General features: G+C 38.3%; 1 protein-coding gene across 1 annotated transcript; it reads right to left on the bottom strand.

The window, feature by feature from the left end:
* Positions 1–4,829: 4,829 nt before the first annotated feature.
* On the bottom strand, positions 4,830–16,652 carry Mob4 (MOB kinase activator 4). Its single transcript, XM_083121700.1, has 5 exons — positions 16,500–16,652; positions 11,212–11,375; positions 7,864–8,073; positions 6,502–6,613; positions 4,830–5,700 (listed from the first exon to the last, which is right to left on the bottom strand). The coding sequence occupies exons 1-5, from the start codon at positions 16,557–16,559 to the stop codon at positions 5,581–5,583; spliced, it is 666 nt and encodes a 221-aa protein (XP_082977826.1). The 5' UTR covers positions 16,560–16,652; the 3' UTR covers positions 4,830–5,580.
* Between the last annotated feature and the right edge of the window lie 5,568 nt (positions 16,653–22,220).

Genomic DNA, 22,220 nt, shown 5'->3' on the forward strand with positions numbered 1-22,220 from the left:
GGTACCCATTGATTTGATGCTGGCTGACCCTGAGACCCACATTATGTGGGGACAAGGCCAGAGAAGTTCTGACCTTAGATCACCCATCCCGGGAATCAAACCTGGGTTTCCTGCATGGATGTCCGATGCCCTTGCCCGACCAACTACACCACCGCAGCTATGAGGTTAGAATTTTGATTTTTTTCCTTTGGTGGATATGTAGACTGATTAATTGCTGCTGATGTATTTTTCCTCAACTACAGTGCACTCTGATTAGCTATTACCAAAGATGCACCATGGGATAACACAAAGTGATAAAATTGGCAGATGTGGTCAGAAGGAAGAAAACTACATGGTGGAGCATTTTCGACTACCTATTTTATAATGAAGACAGATGATTTGCTGATTACATTTACTTTTATTTTTCATTTCTAGAACAAACATTGCACCTTTGGACTACATAAAATGTATACATGAACAATGTGCACACAATTATTTCTTGAAAATAACATCTTTCAAATGACGTATGTCCCTGGTAGGCAACACATTGTGCAAGACGGTCTTCAAAAAACCTGGGGCAATTAAGTCTGGTGATCGCGGAGGCCATGGAATGTCTCCAAATCTTGAAATAATGTGACCCTGAAAAAAACTGACGTAGTGTACCCATGCTGAGACAGGAAGTGTGGGCTGTTGCCCCATCCTGTTGAAACCATAAACTTTCAACTGGAACACCGAGGTTGTGTAGCTCAGGAATAATAAACTGGTTAACCATTTGGATGTACCGTTCCGAATTCAGAGTGGGCCTTCCATTGTCTGTTTCAAAAAAGTATGGGCCAATGATCCCCATCATGCCTAAACCACACCACACAACGAGCTTTTCAGAATACACTGGTTTCTTGCGGGTTTTCAGGTGCCCAATACTGATAATTCTGTTTATTTACATAACCCGATAAGTGAAAATTTGCCTCATCCGTCATCAAAAGAGAAGGAATGAAGTTCCGGTGAACACGAATTTGAGTTAAGAATGTGTTGCATACCTGAAGTCTTGTGTCCCTATCACTGGGCTTCAATCGCTGCACCATTTGAATCTTGTATGGATGGAACTGCAGGTCCATATGCAAGATCCTTTTCAGGCTTCAACATGTTATTTGTAATGTGTGAGCATGACACCTTGCCGAACGCAGAGGACTGCAAACCACAGCAACGTGCACACATTCAATGTTCTCTGGTGTTCTGACTTCTTTTTCTCCCATGCGTTTTATTTTGAACACTTCCAACTTCACACCATTGTTTCCACCATTCATTGATTGTTTTATTGTTAGGAACTCATCCACAGCATTGTTGATCAGCATACTCCCTGTGAAATGCACGCTGCACTGCTACAATTGACTTTGTCAACACGAACTGCTCCACACAAAATATATGTTGCTGTAGAGGCCAATGCTCCATTGCTATTGAAATCCAAGGTCACAGTGTACACGAGGCAGGAGGAAACCACCCTCCCAATGCATTTGTTTTGCAGTGTTGCCAACCTCAAACTGTGTAGTTGAAAATGCTCCATCCTGTAAACCTAACCAGAATGTATAGATACAGGATTAAACTGATTTTTCCTCATTTTAGGTACTTGACTAAAAAAGGCAGTATAAAACTCCTCTCGGAAATTTCCTGAAACTCTTTTGAAGCCTACATTTTCTGGCCAAGGAACAAAGAAGGCATTTTAGGGCAAAACATCAGCCTAATCATAATTTACTGAAAAGTTACATTAACATTGTGGCTCAACGAGGGATTGAATTTGGACCTATGGCTTTCTGTGCCAATGCAATACCACTGAGCTAACAAGTCAACCTCTGGCTTCCCCACAATTCCCATTGTTTAAGTTTACAATGTGTATTGCTGGTGTACTACAGCTTCTTGTCATCACTAATGTCATCTTCCTGGAACTGCATGAAATAATTCAACTAACTAGTTGCATGAAATAGGTTATGAGGTTGCCATGGTATCTCAATAGTAGAGCAGTGGCACAGACTCTGGTTCGATCGCTGCCTGGGGTCAATTTTCACGTACATAGGTATGCACATAAGTCCTCCATGGCCATGTGGTCTAAGGTGCTGTGCTTCGGACTCCAACTGCAGGATGGCATGGATTCAGTTTCTCAGTTTTCGGCCTCTCTACAGGACCGATGGCAACCCAACATCGTGAGGAAATTGGAGAGCTACAAGTGAGTAGCGTAATCCAGTCTGGGAAATCTCCTATAATGGCTGAGCTCATGTTACCCTTATTACCGGTTGAAGATCTCCACATCTCTAGGTAGGATTGTAGGAAGGAAACCGACAGTCGGGAGATAGGCCAAGGCCCTTACGGGGTGTAGAGCCATGGGTTATTATTATTATAAGTATGCATATAAATGAATGAAATAAAACTGGATTGAAATATAAATAGGTGTTTCAGAGTAATGTGAAGATTGTAGTGGTTTCGGTACAACAGATGTACACTTCTGTTCACAAAAGTGGCACACTCGTTTGAGTTGAAGTGGCCGGAAGTACAGCCGAAGTAAGTGTTCGGAAAGCAGGAGTGTTGCTTACTATCAATCAATTTAACCATATGCAGGGAATTTTGTGTCTCTCAGACTCAGAAAAGGCCTAATGGAAAGATTGCAGCGTAAATATTAATTAACTGGAATTTCCACATCTACAATCAAAGTAATGTAAATGTGAAATATTCTTGAATTTTTTTAAAAAAAAAAACTCATTTTTGACGTTCATGACGAAGTAGTTATCACAATTCGTTAGAATGCAAGAGCCCCAGGTTCGAATTTGGCCTGAGCATGGGTGTTCTTTCTGAGTCTCTCTTCATCGTCGCGAGTAGCTGAAAATGGAAGAAAAGCAACACTAAATAATGAAAAGGAAAAAACTCAATAAGAACAAACGAGACAGAAATAGTGCTGTTGCAATTCCTGAAAATGATGCAAGAATTTTTTTTTCGGAAATAGTGTTATCCTAGTCCAGGAGAAGGCTTGAAGAATAAATAAACTCCTTCCCCATACACTTTGGCAAAAAGAATGGCAAAGTTGGCACTGAATTTGGAACAGTTGGAACAGTCACGTTCTCTGAACGAGTAGTAGTTTCAATACATATTTTCTTATTGGCACACAAACAATAAAAGTTTCAGCCTGCAATTGGTGTGACGAGAATAAAATACATTATGTAGCACCCATTTGGTAAGAAAAAATATTTTGGAGACTCGAACCTAGGGTTTCAGCTTACAAACCAAGCTATTCGAGTAATTTATCCATAAGATTGCATCTTTACCTATCAAGCTCGAAATTTTGATGTCGCTTCTCACTAATTACATTAATTTGAAAGCAATACGCTTCATCAGATAGGGTTCATATACTGTACACATTGCTGACAAAATACAAGTGAAGCTTGGGCATGAAAATTAATGAAGACTTTGGGAAATCATGCTTTTGTGGAAGGTTAGTGTTTGCAACCCTAAATGATAACAGTTCTCTAGTTTCAGTCAATATAGCGGATTCTGCTATGTGACGACGAATCTCATTAACCAACGGCAATAATTTTTTTTTTATTTTAAATTATTTATTTCAAAATGAAGAGTCATTATTCTGGAATCTACGGAGACATTCATTCATTCGGTAAGAATTTTACGAGAGTCACAATTCTATTTTTGTGCTCCATTACGAAACCAATGTGCACGTGTAAAACAATTTTAATTTTACAAAAATTCCATTTACTGTTAAAGTTAAATGAGAGGACAACCACTGACATTTTTAATAGCCTGGATGACTGATGTGGGGGGGGGGGGGGTAACCTCCTCTCATGTGCCCCCCTGGCTGTGACATAAACTCTTCTTCCTTTAGGATTCCTATTATTTTCCCATTGCATATTCAGTGCCAACTTTGCGATTCTGTTTGCCAAAGTGGGTGGGGAAGGAGTTTATTTATTCTTCAAGCCTTCTCCTAGACTAGGATAACACTATTTCCGAAAGATTTTTTTCTTGCATCATTTTCAGGAATTGCAACAGCACTATTTCTGTCTTGCTTGTTGTTATTGCATTTTTTCTTTACGTTATTTAGTTTTGCTTTTCTTCCATTTTCGGCTACTTGCGATGATGAAAAGACTGAAAAAGAACACCCATGCTCAGGCCAAATTCGAACCCATGGGCCCTCGCATTCTAATGAATTTTGATAACTACTTCGTCACGAATGTCAAAAATGCGTTTCTTTTTAAAATAAATTTCAGGAATATTTCACATTTACGCTGCAATCTTTCCATTAGGCCTTTTCTTTGAGTCTGAGAGACACAAAATTTCCTGCACATGGTTAAATTGATTGATAGTAAGCAACACTGCTGCTTTCCGAACAATTACTTTGGCTGTACTTCCGGCCACGAAGCTGGACTGCTACTTTTTGTGAACAGAAGTGTACCAGAATGCCACTGAGCATTTTACATAATTTCCAGGATACTTGGATTGAAAGCAGTAAGGGCTATAGTTTATTACATTTGAATTGACATTTCTGATGTAGATACCACAAACATAAGTTGCGTTTCCGAGCATGTTAGGTGTTCGGCTTTCAATCTTGCCACTGAACTTCCGAGCTTGAGTCCTGACCTGGGCATCCTTTCATCAATTTCACTAATTACCACAATTAGCCAAAAGTGGGAGAAAAGCAATGTAAAATAATAAAATACAAACCAACCAACATAAGTCTACACAGGGAGACACATATGGTTTCTGATTTCAGTCTTGTAAACCTTCTACTGAAGGTTCCTATCTTTCTTTAAAAGATACAATTTGAAGGGAAAAGAGGTGTAAAAGTAAGATATTCTCGGTTAATTCTTTCATTTTTTTAATAACCTCAGTTTTGACATTTGTAAGCCTTAAACTTATTCTATATATAATTGATGATGGTAATCTGCATTAATAAATACAAATACGTGCCAAGAATGCACTATTTATGTACAGTATTATAAATGTAAACTATAACCTGTTTGCATGCATTTTATCAGAATTCATGTAAAGATCTTACTGCAATCTTTGGCAGCACATATATAATTTGTACATAAATGCAAGCAGTTCAGCTTTGTTATTGAGACATATTTCTGAAACGCCCCTTACTTTCATGAAAAGAAATCACAAACACTACTCTTAAAAACTGATTGTCTTTATCGTTTAGCTACTTGGCACAGCAAAATTATCCACAAATGGACTTGGACTTGAAAGCTTCATGTTTGTGATGAAAATAAATAACAACTACCGGTAGATGCCTAGGCAGAGAAAAACACTTCCTGAAGAGATTCTCGAAACAGATACTTCTGTGCAAACCAAGTCAGCTTTATAAAAACAGACACTATTACACACTATATATGTACATAAGTGATGTCAGCTCTATTTCCTCTTATGTTGGATCACTATGTACAACTTTTCTCACACACACACGCATGCTTGTACCCATGAGGGTAAGTTTACAGTGACTTGACACTTGCGAGTGCCAAGCATAGCAGGTAAAATATCTTCAGTCTTGCACTGTCACTTGAACATGCAAATGATTACATACTTTGATTCTGTCCACTGAGAAATAAATTACGCTTCAGATTCTCCGGTTCCCTCCTCTTCAAGAATTGGAACAATCAGGTTATCTTTAGACATCAGATTGTACTTTGTGACGAATGCTGTAAATCTACGACACAGATATGTTTCATTCTGAAAGAAAAGGAAAAAATGGATCTTAGATAGTGTCATTCTAAAAGTTGTTCGCTCTCCAAGAACTTATTTCTTTTCAAATTTATTTTTTATCAACTAATGTTATACAGATTCTCAAATTATCAATGAAACTCAAAGCCCTCTAAGGGGTAGGGTCTGCCCATTGAGCCCCATAACTACTGGTTTCTGGCTTTCAAAACTGGAGCCTGCTACCTCCTCTTTACAAGTAACTCACCAAATTTTCATCACAATCCTGAAATTTTGGGGGATCCCATCAGGAATTTAGCCTGGGCCCATTCACACCAAAGGAAAAATTGCTAATCATTTGGCTATATGGGAGTCCTCTTAAATTATTATACAGGCTGGGTTAACATTGTTTGGTATAGTATGAGGTAAAATTATTTATGTACCTGGTTAAAACAACTTGTTTATGTGGAAATATGCGAGTCATGTATAATGTCATTTGTGGAACAACTACAATTAATGCTTAATTACAGCCAGTGGCAATGCATATGAACATGATCATCCTGGAATAAAATGTAATTCCCATATATCATCTTTGTACAAACTGAAAAAATTATACAGAATTGTTTACCTTGGCAATCGGCTTCCATGTGAAAAATTATAGATAAGTGACATGATAGAAAAAGTATACAAGAGGTTAGCTTTAATATTTTAAGGAGAATGCTCTTTCATTTCAAGAAAACTAATAAACTATTTAACTAATAACATATAGTCATAAGTACAGTAATAGTAAGAAAGAAGTGAATGCATTAAACAACACAAAGAAAACTACATTACCTCGAATTCATCAAAAATTGATCGATGATGAAAATAAGCATGTGAAAAAATCCTATAGACCCGTCTGCAAACAGAACCTAATTTGGCAACAGATGACTCCTTGATGCTGACCCTGCAATACAAATACATTTTAATGTCTCCCATTTCTTTAGTACAGGAAAACATAAAATAAAAGTGTAAGACTCAGATCTTACAGTGTGTTTCTCATCATAAGACAAACACATAGAAACTGTCTATGAACATCAAAGTGACAGGTAACATGCAACAGCCTAATGCTAATGGTAAACAGTAAACCAACCTTGTGTTGCGGTTTTTCAAGGGTAATGGCCTACAAAACATATGCTTTATTAGATGTGTGCTCATTTCTTAACCAATCTCTCTCATCATATGAATCTACATTTATATCAGAAAAATACTAGGTCATTCAAATATGACCGGGACTGATTTTTTTTTTATACCAAATCCTTTATTGTCAAATACTTATTTTCACATGCCACCCCTCCAGAGTCCATACATTTTTTCCAACATTCTGGAAGTATCTTAATGCCATTTTCATAAAGTTTTTCGGTTGGCTGCGTATCCACGGCTGATGACTGCAAACCGCATGCCTTCCAAACAGGTAGAAATCCCTTGGGGCCAAATTGGGACTGTATGGCGGGTGTGGCAGAAAGCCCCATTTCAATTTGCTGAGGGTTGCCATAGTTGTTGTTTTGACTGTATGAGGCCATGCATTGACTTGAAGGAAGGCTACTCGTTTTCAATCTTTCTTCCGCTTGGATCAGATATTTTCCTTCACTTCTGTTGTCAGGAGTTCTGAGTAATAAGCTGCAGTGACTGTTCTGGCATCTGTAAGAAAGTCTACATGGATAACCCCCTGCCAGTCTCAAAAAAACGTTGCCATCAGTTTTCCTACTGAACGGGTCCTCCACGCTTTCTTGCCGCCACTCACATGATGACTGCTGGGACTCGGGAATAAAGTAGTGAACCCAAGTACTTACACCACTCAAACACACGGGTTCGTGAGAGACACTCTTCCCCATACTGTTGTTTGAGTCTCTGCAAAATTTCAGATAGCTGGATGTTTTCTCCAACAAGAAATTAGATCAGAATGCGTTGTTCCACGCTCGGCGGCACCTTCTGTTCACTCATCACTCTAGGAACACTCAAACACAACTGAGCAGGTTCTAACCCACGTGGGAGGGATGGACAACTGCTGCACATGGCAGGTTGTTTGAAAAAATCAGTCCCAGTCATATCTGAATGACCTAGTGTATACCTATGAAAAATTCATTCAAAACATTTTGAAAGATATGTCAATATGTAATGGCACTGATGCTTGAAAATAACTTTAAAATGCTGTACCTGCTAGGGAAATATTTATTGCTGTTTAATAAGCATGCAGCTCCATCCAATGTATGTCGGGTGTAATCAATTGCCGGGCATTCTTTTGGTGTTTTATGAGCTGCACATAAGAAAATCCACTGCTCAGTAGCTGTCATTTGTGTACAGGTCTCTGGATGACATTCACCTTGAAGCCGCACTGCGAGGCCATTTAGTTCCATACAAAATTGTCTGTGGATCAAGTAATACAACTATTAGCACTTATTGAAAAAAATTCACATAGCAGCAATTAATGTGCCATTTCTTGAAAAATACACACAATATTTCAGTTCTGTCTTTTTTTATCTTTAGTATACGTATGAAGGTATAATATACTTGAATTACAAAACAATATATCCATTGCTACTATTACTAACGAGCACTGTTTGAGAAAGCTCTTTTTTCCCCTTCATTACCCTCATAATATTATGGGACAGATTTATATAAATGGTCATTAATTCTAAACTACTACATATTTTTAAAAAATAATTCTACATGTAAGAATGAGTAAAAAGCAACATTTTAAGCAATTAAGGGTCTAGGGGAGATGCGGGGGCAAAGGCCCAATGTTTGAAATTTGCCCAGCCCACGTGGCAGAATTAACATGCCATATCTTGAAAACTATATACTTTATCTCAGTTCTGTCTTTTTTTGTTCATTAGTATACCTCTAAAGCAGCGGCGTGACTTTTTCAAAGGTGTTACCAGCCATCAGTATGACAATTATTCTGCTAGACATTATCATGTCTTCAATCTAGATTTTTGTTCATTTCGTTCTTTTTTTGCAATTCGCTCAGTGATTTAGCCACAAACACTCCTAGCAAGAACAACCTCTCATGAGACAGTTACCAAGGAAATACAATGAATAGTGGTAGAGCCTCGTCAATTATTCATTTATTTATTTGCAAATGAGGTGGAAAGGGGAAGAAGAACCACACATTTCTCGGGTCAGTTTGACGTTTGTGCGGTGAACAGATGACAGAATTACGCTCCTCTCTAGCGACAGTCAAATTGTATAAGGGAACTCCAGCTGTACGTACTACTGTTGCCAACTTAGTATTTTGGAACAAGGTTTGTCCGAATCATGAATCGCATCAAGGAACTATACTTTTGTCTAGTACCTAACAGATCTCAGTTGTAGTTCAAGCCAGCCTTGGCTTTGCAGTCTACCTCTAGTTGCTTCAGAGAAATAGCCTTCCTATTTTAGGTGGGATTTAGCTCTTTTCTGCCAATCCTATGTGACAACAATGGCAGGCCTGACAGGTTACTGGGCCCCTGAACAGGCATATGAATAACCCCGTATCACACTTTGCCCCAAAGTCATCCCACTCTTCCTTTGTAGTGGCATCCTCTCCCCTTACCTCTTCAGGGTAGCAGAAACTGGCTCCCTTTTAGTTTCTGTTGGCTGCAGAAAAAAAATGTCCTCTGCAATATCTACTCCACGGCAACGCTATTGGTTAATGTATTTAACAATGTTGTTATTTTATTCAAAATAACTTTTTAATTACTCTATTACAAAACAACATATCCATTGCAGTTATTATTAACAAGGTCCTTTGTTTCCCTTTTGTTACTAAGGGATAAATTGAAGATAAAGGGCTATAAATTCTCAACCCATGCATCTTTTTGAAACAATAACTTCTACATGCAAGAATGAGTAAGAAGCAACATTTTAAGTAATGTTAAGTGACACTTAAGGGTCCAGGGGGGAAGCAAGGGCAAAGGCCCAAAGTTCCAAATTTTTAGTAATTACTCAAAATTTCCGAACACAGTAATTTTTCATTCAAAATTGCAGCATGGACATTACATATCCTCATAGAGTGGTCTTTGTCATGTTTGCCTCCAAATTTCGTTTATCCATAGGGCTGACACTAGAAGCAAAATTCAGGAAATTGTTCCATAAACTGGCAACACTGCTGCTTGATACAATGTTATTATTTTTGTAGCAAAGAAGTATCAGTCTCATTTCAATGAAACTTTGCATGGTTGTAGGAAAGTACCACTGCTACAATTTTTTATACACTTTAGTCTATAGGAGGGAGGGCAGAGGTGTGTGCTATACACAATTTTTTTTTGAAACTTCAATTTTCTTCTTCTTCCTTTTACACTAATTATTAGAAGGCACAATGAATAATTTTTTTAAAATTTTACCTCCGCTAAAAGTCCTGTAAGAATGAAAAGAAAACCAATTTCATATCTCTATGACAATTAGTTCACGAGCTAAGATTTTTTTGGTATTTCGCAGCAAGTTTGAAAAGGTGCTGGCATCAATGAGAACATCTAACACTAAAATCCATAACAATAACCTCACATACTTTTCGACATCAACTTTCTTTTTTGTATACAGACTCATGAGGGTTTGCAGTGTAAACTTTAAGATTTGAGTAAAAAGTTCTTTGTAGAACAAGGCATCTTGTGTTACATAAAAACTGTACATTTTTTTGCTTTTGCGATATTAGTCATTACACCTGTGTAATATAGACTTTTACATACCAGGTTTTGAAATTTGTTACATGCCAAAAACATAATGGGATACAAAATATGGTATGACTTAAGATGACCGGACCCCTCTCCAATTTTCTTCATATTTGACATACTTACTAATTGAGGCCTGCTAATGATGAATCTGAAGTTAAAATTTGTCGGAAACGTCTAGAAATTGCAAAATAATTGCGAACCATTCACATGGGGTTAGGTTAGTTTCGATTAGGCAAACATAGTTAAAATTTTGTGTCGTGGTAGTATCAGGAATATATATATTCCCTTGTGAAACAAAAAAATTCGCGAAAATCGACTGTTTCCATTCCGAAAACTTACGCCTCATTTTCGCTTATTTTGCAATTCCTAGACGTTTCCGACAACTTTTAACTTCAGATTCGTGATTAGGCGGCCTCAATCAGTGAGTATGCCAAATATGAAGAAAATCGGAGAGGGGTACGGTCATCTTAAGTCGTTCCCAAAAATACGGAAGATTCTGAAGATAAAGTAGATACTGGAATATTGAAAATACCAGTTTTCAGTATATTGATATTTTGGCCCCACAGTGGCCAGCTGCAGATATTAAAAAAATCATTACTCTGCCTGAAAGGTCCAAGGAGCTCCATTGATGATTTGAGGTGAAGCTTTTTATGGATTAAAGATTTGTTTTCAGTCAAAACTGTTTTAAACACGCCTTTTTCTGCAAATGAAACCCTACTTTTATTTTTTTCCCTTTACTCTCACTGAAAATAAAGGACAGTACTGGCAATAAATGACAAAGGACATTTGGACATGTTGTCTCTCTCTGCATGTGTGTGTAATTTTACTCCTACTTTCTCATTAAGTAACTTACCTCAGATGTTCATACTTCCACACACCCTCATCCTGAGCATCTGGTGGTGTTAAAAGTTGATCAATATTAGCAGGATCACGCCGTATTTGCTGCTGTATGTATTGCTGAACTGCTAAAGTGCTGTCCATTTCTTCAAATGGTTCATCTGGCCATCTACAAAAGTCCTTTAAGGGGGAAAAAATGAAACATACAAGCAATTTGTACAGAATGTATGTAGAATACAGAAAACAATCCTTGAAGGAAATTTAATTGCTAGGGAAACCAATCTGTTCATTTTAAAGATGTAAAAAGTATTAATTTGAGAGGAAATATGTCGTGAATAATGGGTTGTACAAACGACCATGCATGTAAGCTAACATTGTCTGAAGCGTTCATTTCACATGGAAAACGTGTACTTCTGCAGGAGATGAAGTAAAGTGTGGAAATACCATGGCAATCAAATCTAAGCTACTTAAAATGTATAAACAGCACACTATAGCAAGTAGCAGTGTAATTATAATGCTAAGAGCACCAAACGTCACATGCCTAACTACTTACAAAAGTATGTATGTATGAAAAAAAAAAAAACTTTCAACACAAAAAGTGTAACATGTAATCAGAAAACCTGTTCAGTATGTGCAGCTACAGGGTGTCCCACGAACGGCGCAACTGGGAATTAAGAGTGGCGTTACTTTGTGACCGAAACCTGTACATACATAAGTCATACACCAAATGTTAGCCCTGTCCAAGTAGATATTTTTAAACATAGAAACAACAAACAGGGTGCAGTGTTGCCAAATGTAAGTGAAAGTGTAAATTTATTTTTCCACAAAGCATGGAAAATTGCATGTCAAACATTCGTACGGAAATTTGGACGTCAATTTCCACCTTGGGTAGGTGGACTATTGCGCCATCTATAGTTCAGAGAAGAAAACCGATTGTTTTCGCATATAGCCAATCCTGAAATGCCTCTTAAGGCGTACCGGTCCAAATGTGTGTTTTTTAAAAAAATATGAGGTACAGTGGCAACACTGTTGATGTTTGAAGGCAACAAAAGGTGTGTTTAGTGATGGTCTATGACATGGAAATACTGGAAACAGGAAAAAAGAAAATGAAAATTATGGTGAAAAAAGTGTTACTTACCTACTTCTGGTACAGGTTTCGGTCACAAAGTAACTCTTAATTCCCAGTTGTGCCGTTCGTGGGACACCCGTTAGATATGTATACAGTCCATTCATGTAGAAATGTGTGAAACATATTATTGGAATTACATAATTGGATTCTGGGCATGCAGCATGCCATTGTACACAAATACTACCATGTAAGTTAATAACAATATAAATAAAGCTTTTGCTTTAAGTTCATTTTATGGACAGAAAGGCTAAATGGGACTGGACCTACAGTTTAAAGTGGAATCTGAGCCACTATGTACCTCCAATGAGTATCGAAACTGAGTACATTTGTTCACTAGTAGCCATTCATTTGCTGTCATCTGTTACATGGTCTGCTGCTGCAACTATGTTCCATGACGTTAGGTGAAAAAGGGGCATTTGGAATTTCTTAATGCATTTAGGCCTACTTTTATTTACAAAAAAACATGGGTATGGTTCTGAATGTTTTATGATTTTTTGAAGGTTGTATTAAGAAGTGCTTTATAATACTGGAAACAATTGTAAAGTAAGCTTGATGTTTGGAGAATTACCACAGCAAAATCTTCGGTATCATTTAATACAGAAATTATGATTTGAAAAGTAGCTGATGCAAATATCCATGCTTCACAGTTGTTCTTAGACACAGTCATCTCAGATATGGAGGGTAACAGTTCCGTATATTGGAAACACATTTCTTCATTTTTACAGAAGAAACTACTTACGGAAATGAGTTGCTGCAAGCTCTCCAACGTTTGTCGCGGTATTTTCTTTCATCGTGGAATCTATTTGACCGGGAAATCATGTATTAACTCACCGACTCAGAATTGCTTTCGTTACGTGAACTGCATGCTCCGCACGTTCGATGACTTAACCCACTGTCAGTGTTTCACTCCTTTCTTTTTAATATGCTTGCCTAACCCAACCTAACCTAACCTTATGGAAATAGTTCGTGGAGCTATCCATCAGCTACCGTGCATAATGGTTCGTGGAGCTATCCATCAATGGTTCTTGGGGCTATCCGTCAGCTACCCGTCCATAATGTATAATTTCCACCGGTGACGAACATGAACATGAAACACTGCATACCCACAACATGAGTCAAGATGTGCCTGCCATATTGTGTGTTCCGGAAGCGAACAAATGAATAAAAAATAGCACTCAGATTGTGAAAAATTGAGTGTTTTTGTGTAAAAAGCACAATGGCACCTTGAACTAAATTCCGCAATACACAATTGGTAAGTACGAACCATGCGAAATACAAAATATCCGATTTTCATGTGTTTCCGATATACGGAACTGTTACCATATGGTGTTTCACCAGGTTTACACGAGAGGTTCAACAGGAGTTTTGTGCTAGAAATTAGATATTACATGGAATATATCACTTTGGGTTGTTATTTTAATGCTAAGAGCCCTAAACCTGATGTACTTAACCTAAATATGAAACATTTAGGGACAGAATACTCCTTCACACCCCACGCACGTGAAGTAGATGACAGGAGCAATCTGAATCAAAGACGAAAGTAAACATAAGGCTGCTTGCAAACAAAGAATTATATTGGGGTGCACATAAAGGAAAAATTGTACTGGGAAAACATGCATGCAGTAAATAATCAACGAGTCCCTGAGGTATGTGTTCAACAGACAAATAGAAATCGAACCATGAAAAAAATGCCTGTGTACTATGATCAGTTTGGAATTAAACAATAAGAACTTGTGCCGTAAGTATAACTTCAAACACTGGTTTGGTTGTTTGCACCAAAATGAATGCACACTGATGCCCGCTTGATTCACCAAAAAAACTAAAGGTGTTCATCTAGTATATCAGGTAAGGCCAGGCTGTAGGTTATATCATACATATGTGTAGTTTAAAAACTTGTGAAACAATGCTCAAAAGCAAACTTCATCAGTAGTTTCGATAAAATAATACATACATAATGACAAAATAGTTAAAGATATTTTATACGTAAATGTAAACTTGGTAGTTACTAGGAGGAACAAGGAAATGGCAAATTTAGCACAAACTCATCTGAACATTCAAACTAAAGCAAATACTGGTAACATTATCGTATGGGTAAAACGGATTCCTTCAAATTTACAGGAGAAAGTACTTACGGAAATCATTTTCTTGAGCATTTTGGAAGTTCCTGAATGTAGATTTGATCCATTTTAATGTGAATGCGTTTTGTTTTCTGCGAAAATCTCTGTCCGACACGCTGTTTCTGCTCCCGCCATTTGCTTTTTGCACGAGAGTGCAATGTTCCGTGTGTTAAGACGATGCAACCCCGTAGCCAGTGTTTCAGCCTCGCCGTGTTTTCACTAGAACCACCTGTCGAGTTCGGAACAAGCCATTTTTCCCGAATGGGTGTCACTTATCGCACAACATTGTAGCAACATTGTGTTCGGACGTCACAGGAGAGAGCTGTTTTTACAATTTTTGTTTGCATTTATGCTAATGGAACCTAACCTAACAGGCCTAACCTAACCACGTAGGCATTCCTCGTCTGACGTCAATATTCAAGGTTGCAAGATTGTTGTGCGTAAAGGAAGAGAATTAACGAATTACGAAAGAAAGATGGTTCCGACCCGAATGGGTGTCACTTATTGCACAACACTGTAGCAACATTGTGTTCTGACGTCACAGGAAAGATCTTTTTCATGTTAGGCAATACAAGCTAACGCGTCTCTTAGCGAAAATAATAATTTTTCTTTGTATCTATGCTAATGGAACCTAACCCAACAGGCCTAACCTAACCACGTAGGCATTCCTCGTCTGACGTCAATATTCAAGGTTGCAAGAGTGTTGTGCGTAAAGGAAGAGCATTAACAAATTTCGAAAGAAAATAATAATTTTTCTTTGTATCTATGCTAATGGAACCTAACCCAACAGGCCTAACCTAACCACGTAGGCATTCCTCGTCTGACGTCAATATTCAAGGTTGCAAGATGGTTGTGCGTAAAGGAAGAGCATTAACAAATTTCGAAAGAAAGATGGTTCCGACCCGAATGGGTGTCACTTATCGCACAACACTCTAGCAACATTGTGTTCTGACGTCACAGGAGAGACCTTTTTCATGTTAGTCAATACAAAGGTAACGCGACTCTTAGCGAAAATATTATTTTTTCTTTGTATTTATGCTAATGGAACCTAACCTAACAGGCCTAACCTAACCACGTAGGCATTCCTCGTCTGACGTCAATATTCAAGGTTGCAAGAGTGTTGTGCATAAAGGAAGAGCATTAACGAATTGCGAAAGAAAGATGGTTCCGAATTGCTGTGTATGGACAATGAACGTGGTAAATCGCAAGGTTATTTTACAAGTTCTACACGTATTAGCATAATTTCAAATAGGGGCACGAAAGTAGATATTTTCCGGTGAACGAGGTTGCACCACTGCATAAATCGACAAAACACTCTCAGAACGCCCCCAAAACCAGTATGCTATCACGGCCATAATGTGTTACAGATTCGAAACAACAAGTAACAGTAAGTACTCGTAAATAGAGAAAATAAACATTATCTTAGTTAGAAATGCATTATTTCGCCTTAAGAAATGTTCCGCAACACGTTAGCAATGTAAAGAAGTCCGAAATATACGATTCGTAGGTGTTTCACCCATACGATAATAGTACCCAAATACTATTACATATAGCAGTGAAACTAAATATATGAAACTTTCGTCGAATTCTTACAGCATACGATGTCGGTAGCAAGCCGGGACTTTGATAAATTGCCTGACTTCATCTATATTTATTTAGATTTTATATGAAGTCTATTGGTACTGTTAGGGATAGAACTGTGAAATCTTATTTGGTTTAGTATGTGGGCTGGTCCTGTTGACACAAATTAGAGTATATAACAAAAAAAATATCAATCCTGTCCATGAACTTAGTTCGCCTATGCTGATTGCAGAGAACGAATTACTATAAATTTAATTAGAATAATCATGATTATGGCTTCTTGGTAGAAAACAACTAAGAAAAGTGTACAGGTTAGTAATATCGCCTAGTTATGATCCAGGCACAAGCGAACAGACAGGCATCAAGACATGGGTTTACTTAATGAAATACCATAACTTAGTCTTTTGATTTAACCTGCGTGGAAAAATTTCTCAATTTTATATCACCCTAAAGAATTATGTTAAATTTGAAGCTGACCTTTGCTTTAGTTCCTGGTCGGTTTCTTCTAAGTATCGTCGGCCCGTCAGCCATCTTCATGTTTGCCAGCACAAACACAGATTCATTTTACTGACATCTATGGTTAGTTGCCTGGGTTTGGTTCGCTTGTTCGCAGAAACAAAGGAGAAACACTGCGCGTGGTTGCTGAAATTCATTGGTGGTTGACAATTCCCTTACAGTTCGATATAATGGTTTCTTATTTAGCAATGACAACCCACCAGCTCCCCTGTGGGCACGTCACAAAGTCCCTGATTCGATTCCCAGTGGAGGTGGAGGCACATTACACAGTGGTTTGAATCCAGGGACGGCGCTACAGGGGGGCTGAAGCCCCCCCAAATGGTCTTAGCTCCTTAGATTTTTGTAATACACTAGATGCATTTTGATCGAAAACTTAAAAAGTAGAATTTTACATTTTCCATTATAAAACTTTCATTGGGGCAAGTTCAATTTCAAATACATTTTCTAGTTCGTTAGATCGCCTTATTTCAGGCGCGGATCCACGGGCAGGGCGATAGGGGCGATCGCCCCTCCCAACTGGATCCGAACCACTGTGCAATATCTCTCCAAAGGTGATCGGACCCGAAAACCCTTGATAATAGATTTTTGTTTTCTTTTTTTATTGACTTTCCTCCAGATCGTTCAGTTTACTGTAACAATGGAAGGAATTATGATAATAAGGTAATAACATACAACAATAACCATCTATTCTAGAACCCTGCCCCCCTATATTTGCAAAGCAGTAATCTCTAGGATATGGAAGTTAATGCTCCCTGTTCACAGTAGGTTTACATAAAACATTGTGTGTAGGTTAGAATGTTTTTTTTGGTGAGGTGAGGTACGTGACTGAAAATCACCCCTCCCAACTGTAACTTCTGGATCCACCACTGCCTTGTTTATGATATGTTGTAAAATTAAATAGGAGGAGAACAGCTGCGATATGCCTGGATAACAGTGGCCACTGATCATTTCTTTGATACTAAGTAATTGGCCAATCGAGTCGCCAAACTTGCTATAGTCCACGCGTTTACTTCCTTAACGTCCAAGATCTGAAGAGAGCTGCCGCCACGAACGTGGGTGGGGATAAATAGCGGGCGGTGGCGGAATATGCCGCTCCCTTTCGAAGCCCCCCTCCCCCCGTCATTACGCAGCAACTAATACTTTTAAGAACAAAGGATATCTCGCTCGACCACAGTTAAACTTTAAAAAATGCGACACTAATTTTATATTATTATTATATTTTATGAAAACTCTCTCTCTCTCATACGTATTTTTAATGTAACAAGTATTCGGAAAGAAATGAAGGCTTGGCTTCATATGTTTACCGCTGTAGGTCTGTGATATTTATGATTGGATTTTTACAAGAGTTACATGTAATTCACGCGTACGTGATCTAAGGTCTGAATTCTTTCCTGCCTTGTCCCCGCATAAAGTGGCTCTGGGGTTCACCCAGTCTCAAATTAATGGGTGCCTGGGGGAAACCCTGGGAGGTAAAGGCGGCCGGAGAGTGGTGCTGATCACATTACCTCCAAAATGTCCGAGATCGAGAATGTGTGTGGCCCTGCCCCCAGTTCCCCTAAATGTGCCTTTATGACATGGTGCTATATGCACAGGGAACTTTACCTTTGCCTTTGCATGTAATATTCTTTTTCGTATAGGCCAAATGTTATCTAACATAAAATGGAAACAAGCGTGTTTCAGATATGACTGACCGAATATAGTATTTTATTAGCCTTAATTAGAGCAAAATCATGACCCTTTATCAGTTTAAGGCCCTGTAAGCCTTGTTGTTTGTTATGAGTGTGATTTGTTATATATACATTTACAAGACATACAAACACGTAGGTTCAAATTAACAATATAACTTTAATACATGGAAGCCATTCACGTACATCTTACACACGGTTACTATAACAACCAATCAATAACATGCTATAGAATACAAATTCTTCTTCTTCCTCTTATCATGCGTCTATCATCTCCTCCTGGAGTCTCCTTTTTTTGTTTTAAGTGCTGGTCTCACCGTATCTATCAGGAGGTCTCCTAAGTCTATTCGATCTTCTGATTGGAGTGTGCCCAGCGTCTGTATATGATTGGTTTTGGTTATCTCTTCCCTCTGCATCCTCCGGCTGTCCTTCTGGTATCGATTCATGGTTTGGATCAGGTAGATCTGTTGATGAGGGGTTTGGTTCACACTCACGTTTTCGTATCCACCTGACGTGTACCGTTCGTGTCGATCCGTCGAACAACTGCACTTTATATATCAGGCTGTTGCCAACTCTAGACAATACAATCCCTGGTACATGCTTCGGAGAATTTACTTTCGGGGTCTGCACCCAGACTGGATCATTCGGAAGATATGCAAGATAAGTTTTGTCAAGTCTCTTCCTCTCTACTCGGCCCCGCCGTGATCCAAGAAATGGTGGGCGATCCATTCGCCTTTCCCGTTCAGTCATATATTTATGTCTCTTGTATCGCAGTTGGTCACTTTCCCTTGATTCATCATCCTTATCTCCCATTGCCTGTGTTCGAATTCCAGCTCTCTCTTCTCTCGCCTTCTGAGCCAACTGCCTCAGATGCTCTTCTTTATTCTCCTTTTCTTTCTGGTCAAGTTTCTTCTCCAGCTGTACTCTCAAACCTTCACTTTCCGGTATTTTTGTATTAATATCTGCGTTGTAATTTCGTCCGGACCCCGTATTTGTGAACATTGTGTTACATTGTGCTAACAAGTTCCTCCAACCTGGATGAATACTGTCGAGCCATGAACGTCCAATCAACGGATAACGCAGTTCTTCTTCACACAATATAACCGGTAATGTATACAATACATCATTCAATGATAAATCAATGAATGCTTGACCTTTCAACTTCAAAGTATTATTATTCACACCTCGTAACTTAAGTGTAGTGAATTGTGTTCGCCGATGAGGAAACATTTTGTTGAAAGACTTGCTATTGAACAGCGTAACTGTAGATCCAGTATCTACTTCACATTGTACAATTCGTTTATCAATACACAGATTAACTACGCACGGTTCCGCTGACATAAGAACATTAGTGCCGTCTACAACTTTCGTCTTTGGCTTGAAACTAACGCTCCTTGCTTTTGAACGATTGAGCGTAGCATCTTCCACTTGTGAATTGTCTGTGCTTGATGAAATAGTGCAAGTATTATCTTCTGGCGGATGAGAATCACTAACTTCAACGTGCAATAAAGACAAATCATGAAATTCATTATGTATGCTTTGTTCACTAACAATAGCGTCTAAAGGTTTAATATTCGACTCAGAAGTTTGATCCGAGGTAATTGTCTTACTCGTAAGTTTATGGTTCTTTTTCCTAAACTTGCATTTTACATGCCAATGACCTTTCTTTTTGCAAAATGAACATATCGAATATTTTGCTGGACAATGTCCAAGATCATGTCTTCTGGAACATCTATCACATTCTTCGGTGCTTTTATAACTTCTATTCTGAGGATTAACGAAGTTCTTTTTGTGCGCTTGCGAGGACTGGAAACATGGTTTAAATTTCTGTGTCCCAGCAAATGCAACTACATTAGAACTACATTCCTTTTCACGATGTGTGAACATTTGTGTTTCCCGTTCAATTAATTCCATTCGAAGCACAATATCTTGACATTTTGCTGGAGTCAATGTAGGTTCAGAAAATAATTTCTTTCTAATGGCGTCAGACCGAACGCCTACAATTATTTGCTCTACAATGGCTTCCTGTAAGTAATGGCCAAAACTACATTTTAGTGCTTGTTCCTTAACACGTACCATAAATCGTGTTGCATTCTCACCACTTTCCTGCGTGCATTGCCTGAACTTGAAACGTTCCACATATTTGTTTATTTTCTGACCATAATGTTTAAGCAGGTTGTCCTTGAGGATCGAATACGTTTGACGATCGACTGGTTCAGGTGCAAGGATAGTCTTCAACACTTTGAAAGCTTCAGACCCTATAACTGCAATCAGTATGGGTACCTTCCTGGCTTCATTAACATCATGAGCCAAGCAAGACTGTTCAAACCTCGTTAAATAATCTTCTATTTCTTCCGAATCTGGCCGGAACTCAGAGAATAAATTCAAACCGAACATATTCATAATTGTGGTCAACTAAATATCACAAATTCGTAAACACAATCCGTATCACACTGATTTAAACTTTGTTCTTGTACAATTATTGTAATCTACGCCGTAGACACAATTTGTATCGCACTGATTTGAATTTGCCTTGTACAATTATTGTAAATAATATACAAACCGTGTAATCTTGGTTCTTACCGTAGAAATTGATCAAGCCGACACAATTTCTGCTTGCATAAACCTATGCTGGAATGATGATCGTCGCGTACTCTTCGTGACGTCTTCATCCATACTTGTTCTTACGAAGAATCACCAAGAATATCCTGTACGACTGCGCCATAGATGTAAGCCTTGTTGTTTGTTATGTGTGTGATTTGTTATCTATACATTTACAAGACATACAAACACGTAGGTTCAAATTAACAATATAACTTTAATGCCTGGAAGCCATTCACGTACATCTTACACACGGTTACTATAACAACCAATCAATAACATGCTATAGAATACAAATTCTTCTTCTTCCTCTTATCATGCGTCTATCAGGCCCCCTTTGGTGTAGTTGTTTTATTATAGCCGAAAGCACTTTTAGTTCATATTTTGATTCAGTAACCTTTATATGTTAGCATTACGGCAAGTTTTCTACACTTTTCAGACAAAAGATCAGATGACATGTCATTATGCTTGCCAGAGTGCGGAAAGTTACTTTTAAAAAGGTAACTTGTTACAGTTAGTTACTTGCTTAAAAAAAGTAACAGTTACTCATTTTAAAAAGTAACTCAGTTACAGTTACATGTACTTCAAAAGTAACTGTAAATTACTTTTACAGTTACTTTCTGCTGAAAATTTTCTTTCAACCAAATTACACAAATCGATCAATAATTGTAATATAATATATTGTGAAGACTAACATGTCTTTTACTTGTCGTTACTGGTACATAATGTAAGTCTTTGTATATTTATATTTATTACAAAATAAAGTGCTCTCCTGTGCTTTGCGCGACGCCATGATGGCGTATAGGGTGTGTGGAGTTATAGCCCCACACTTTCTTGATCATGGCCGAAGGTGGGGGTGATGTGATTAACACCACGTCCCTGGCATCCTTTACCCCCCAGAGTTTCCTCCAGATACCCACTGTATACGACGCTGGGTGGGCGCTGGAGCGGCTTCAACAGCTGGAAATAAATCTCGGTTCTCCCCACCGAGGATCGAACCCAGGGTCTCTCGCATGATAGTCAGGCACCCAAACGACTTTTTTTTTTTAAGAAATACCCCTATGCGGTAGTATCCCCCGTTATTAACATTTTCTGTTTTCACGTATGTCAATTTTCTGTATTATCATTGGAACAAACACAAACATCCATGTCCGAATCGAACTACAATCCGGGACCCCTGGCATATAGTGCGTTGTGCTAACCACTTCGCCACGGAGGTTGACCTGAGCTACTGCAACTTAAACATTTGTATTTATTATCATTGTTGTTCTTAAGAAATGTCCATTGGAGTGGGGGGATTCTAGAAACTGTATAAAATGAGAGAGATATATTACTCACGTAGAATATATTCTAAGAAAGGAGGTCTGTTTCGCATAAAGGGCGTGTCAGAGAGAAA

Source organism: Lepisma saccharinum, chromosome 4 (genome assembly GCF_977018435.1).
Source record: "Lepisma saccharinum chromosome 4, izLepSacc3.1, whole genome shotgun sequence".
Classification (NCBI taxonomy): Eukaryota; Metazoa; Arthropoda; class Insecta; order Zygentoma; family Lepismatidae; genus Lepisma; species Lepisma saccharinum.

Coding starts and splice junctions, on each gene's coding strand:
- Mob4 (XM_083121700.1), bottom strand. CDS start 16,559: ATGAAGATGGCTGACGGGCCGACGATACTTAGAAGAAACCGACCAGGA. Junction 8,074..11,211: donor TGGAAGTATGAACATCTGAG/GTAAGTTACTTA, acceptor CTTGATCCACAG/ACAATTTTGTATGGAACTAA. Junction 6,614..7,863: donor AATAAATATTTCCCTAGCAG/GTACAGCATTTT, acceptor TTTGTATTGCAG/GGTCAGCATCAAGGAGTCAT.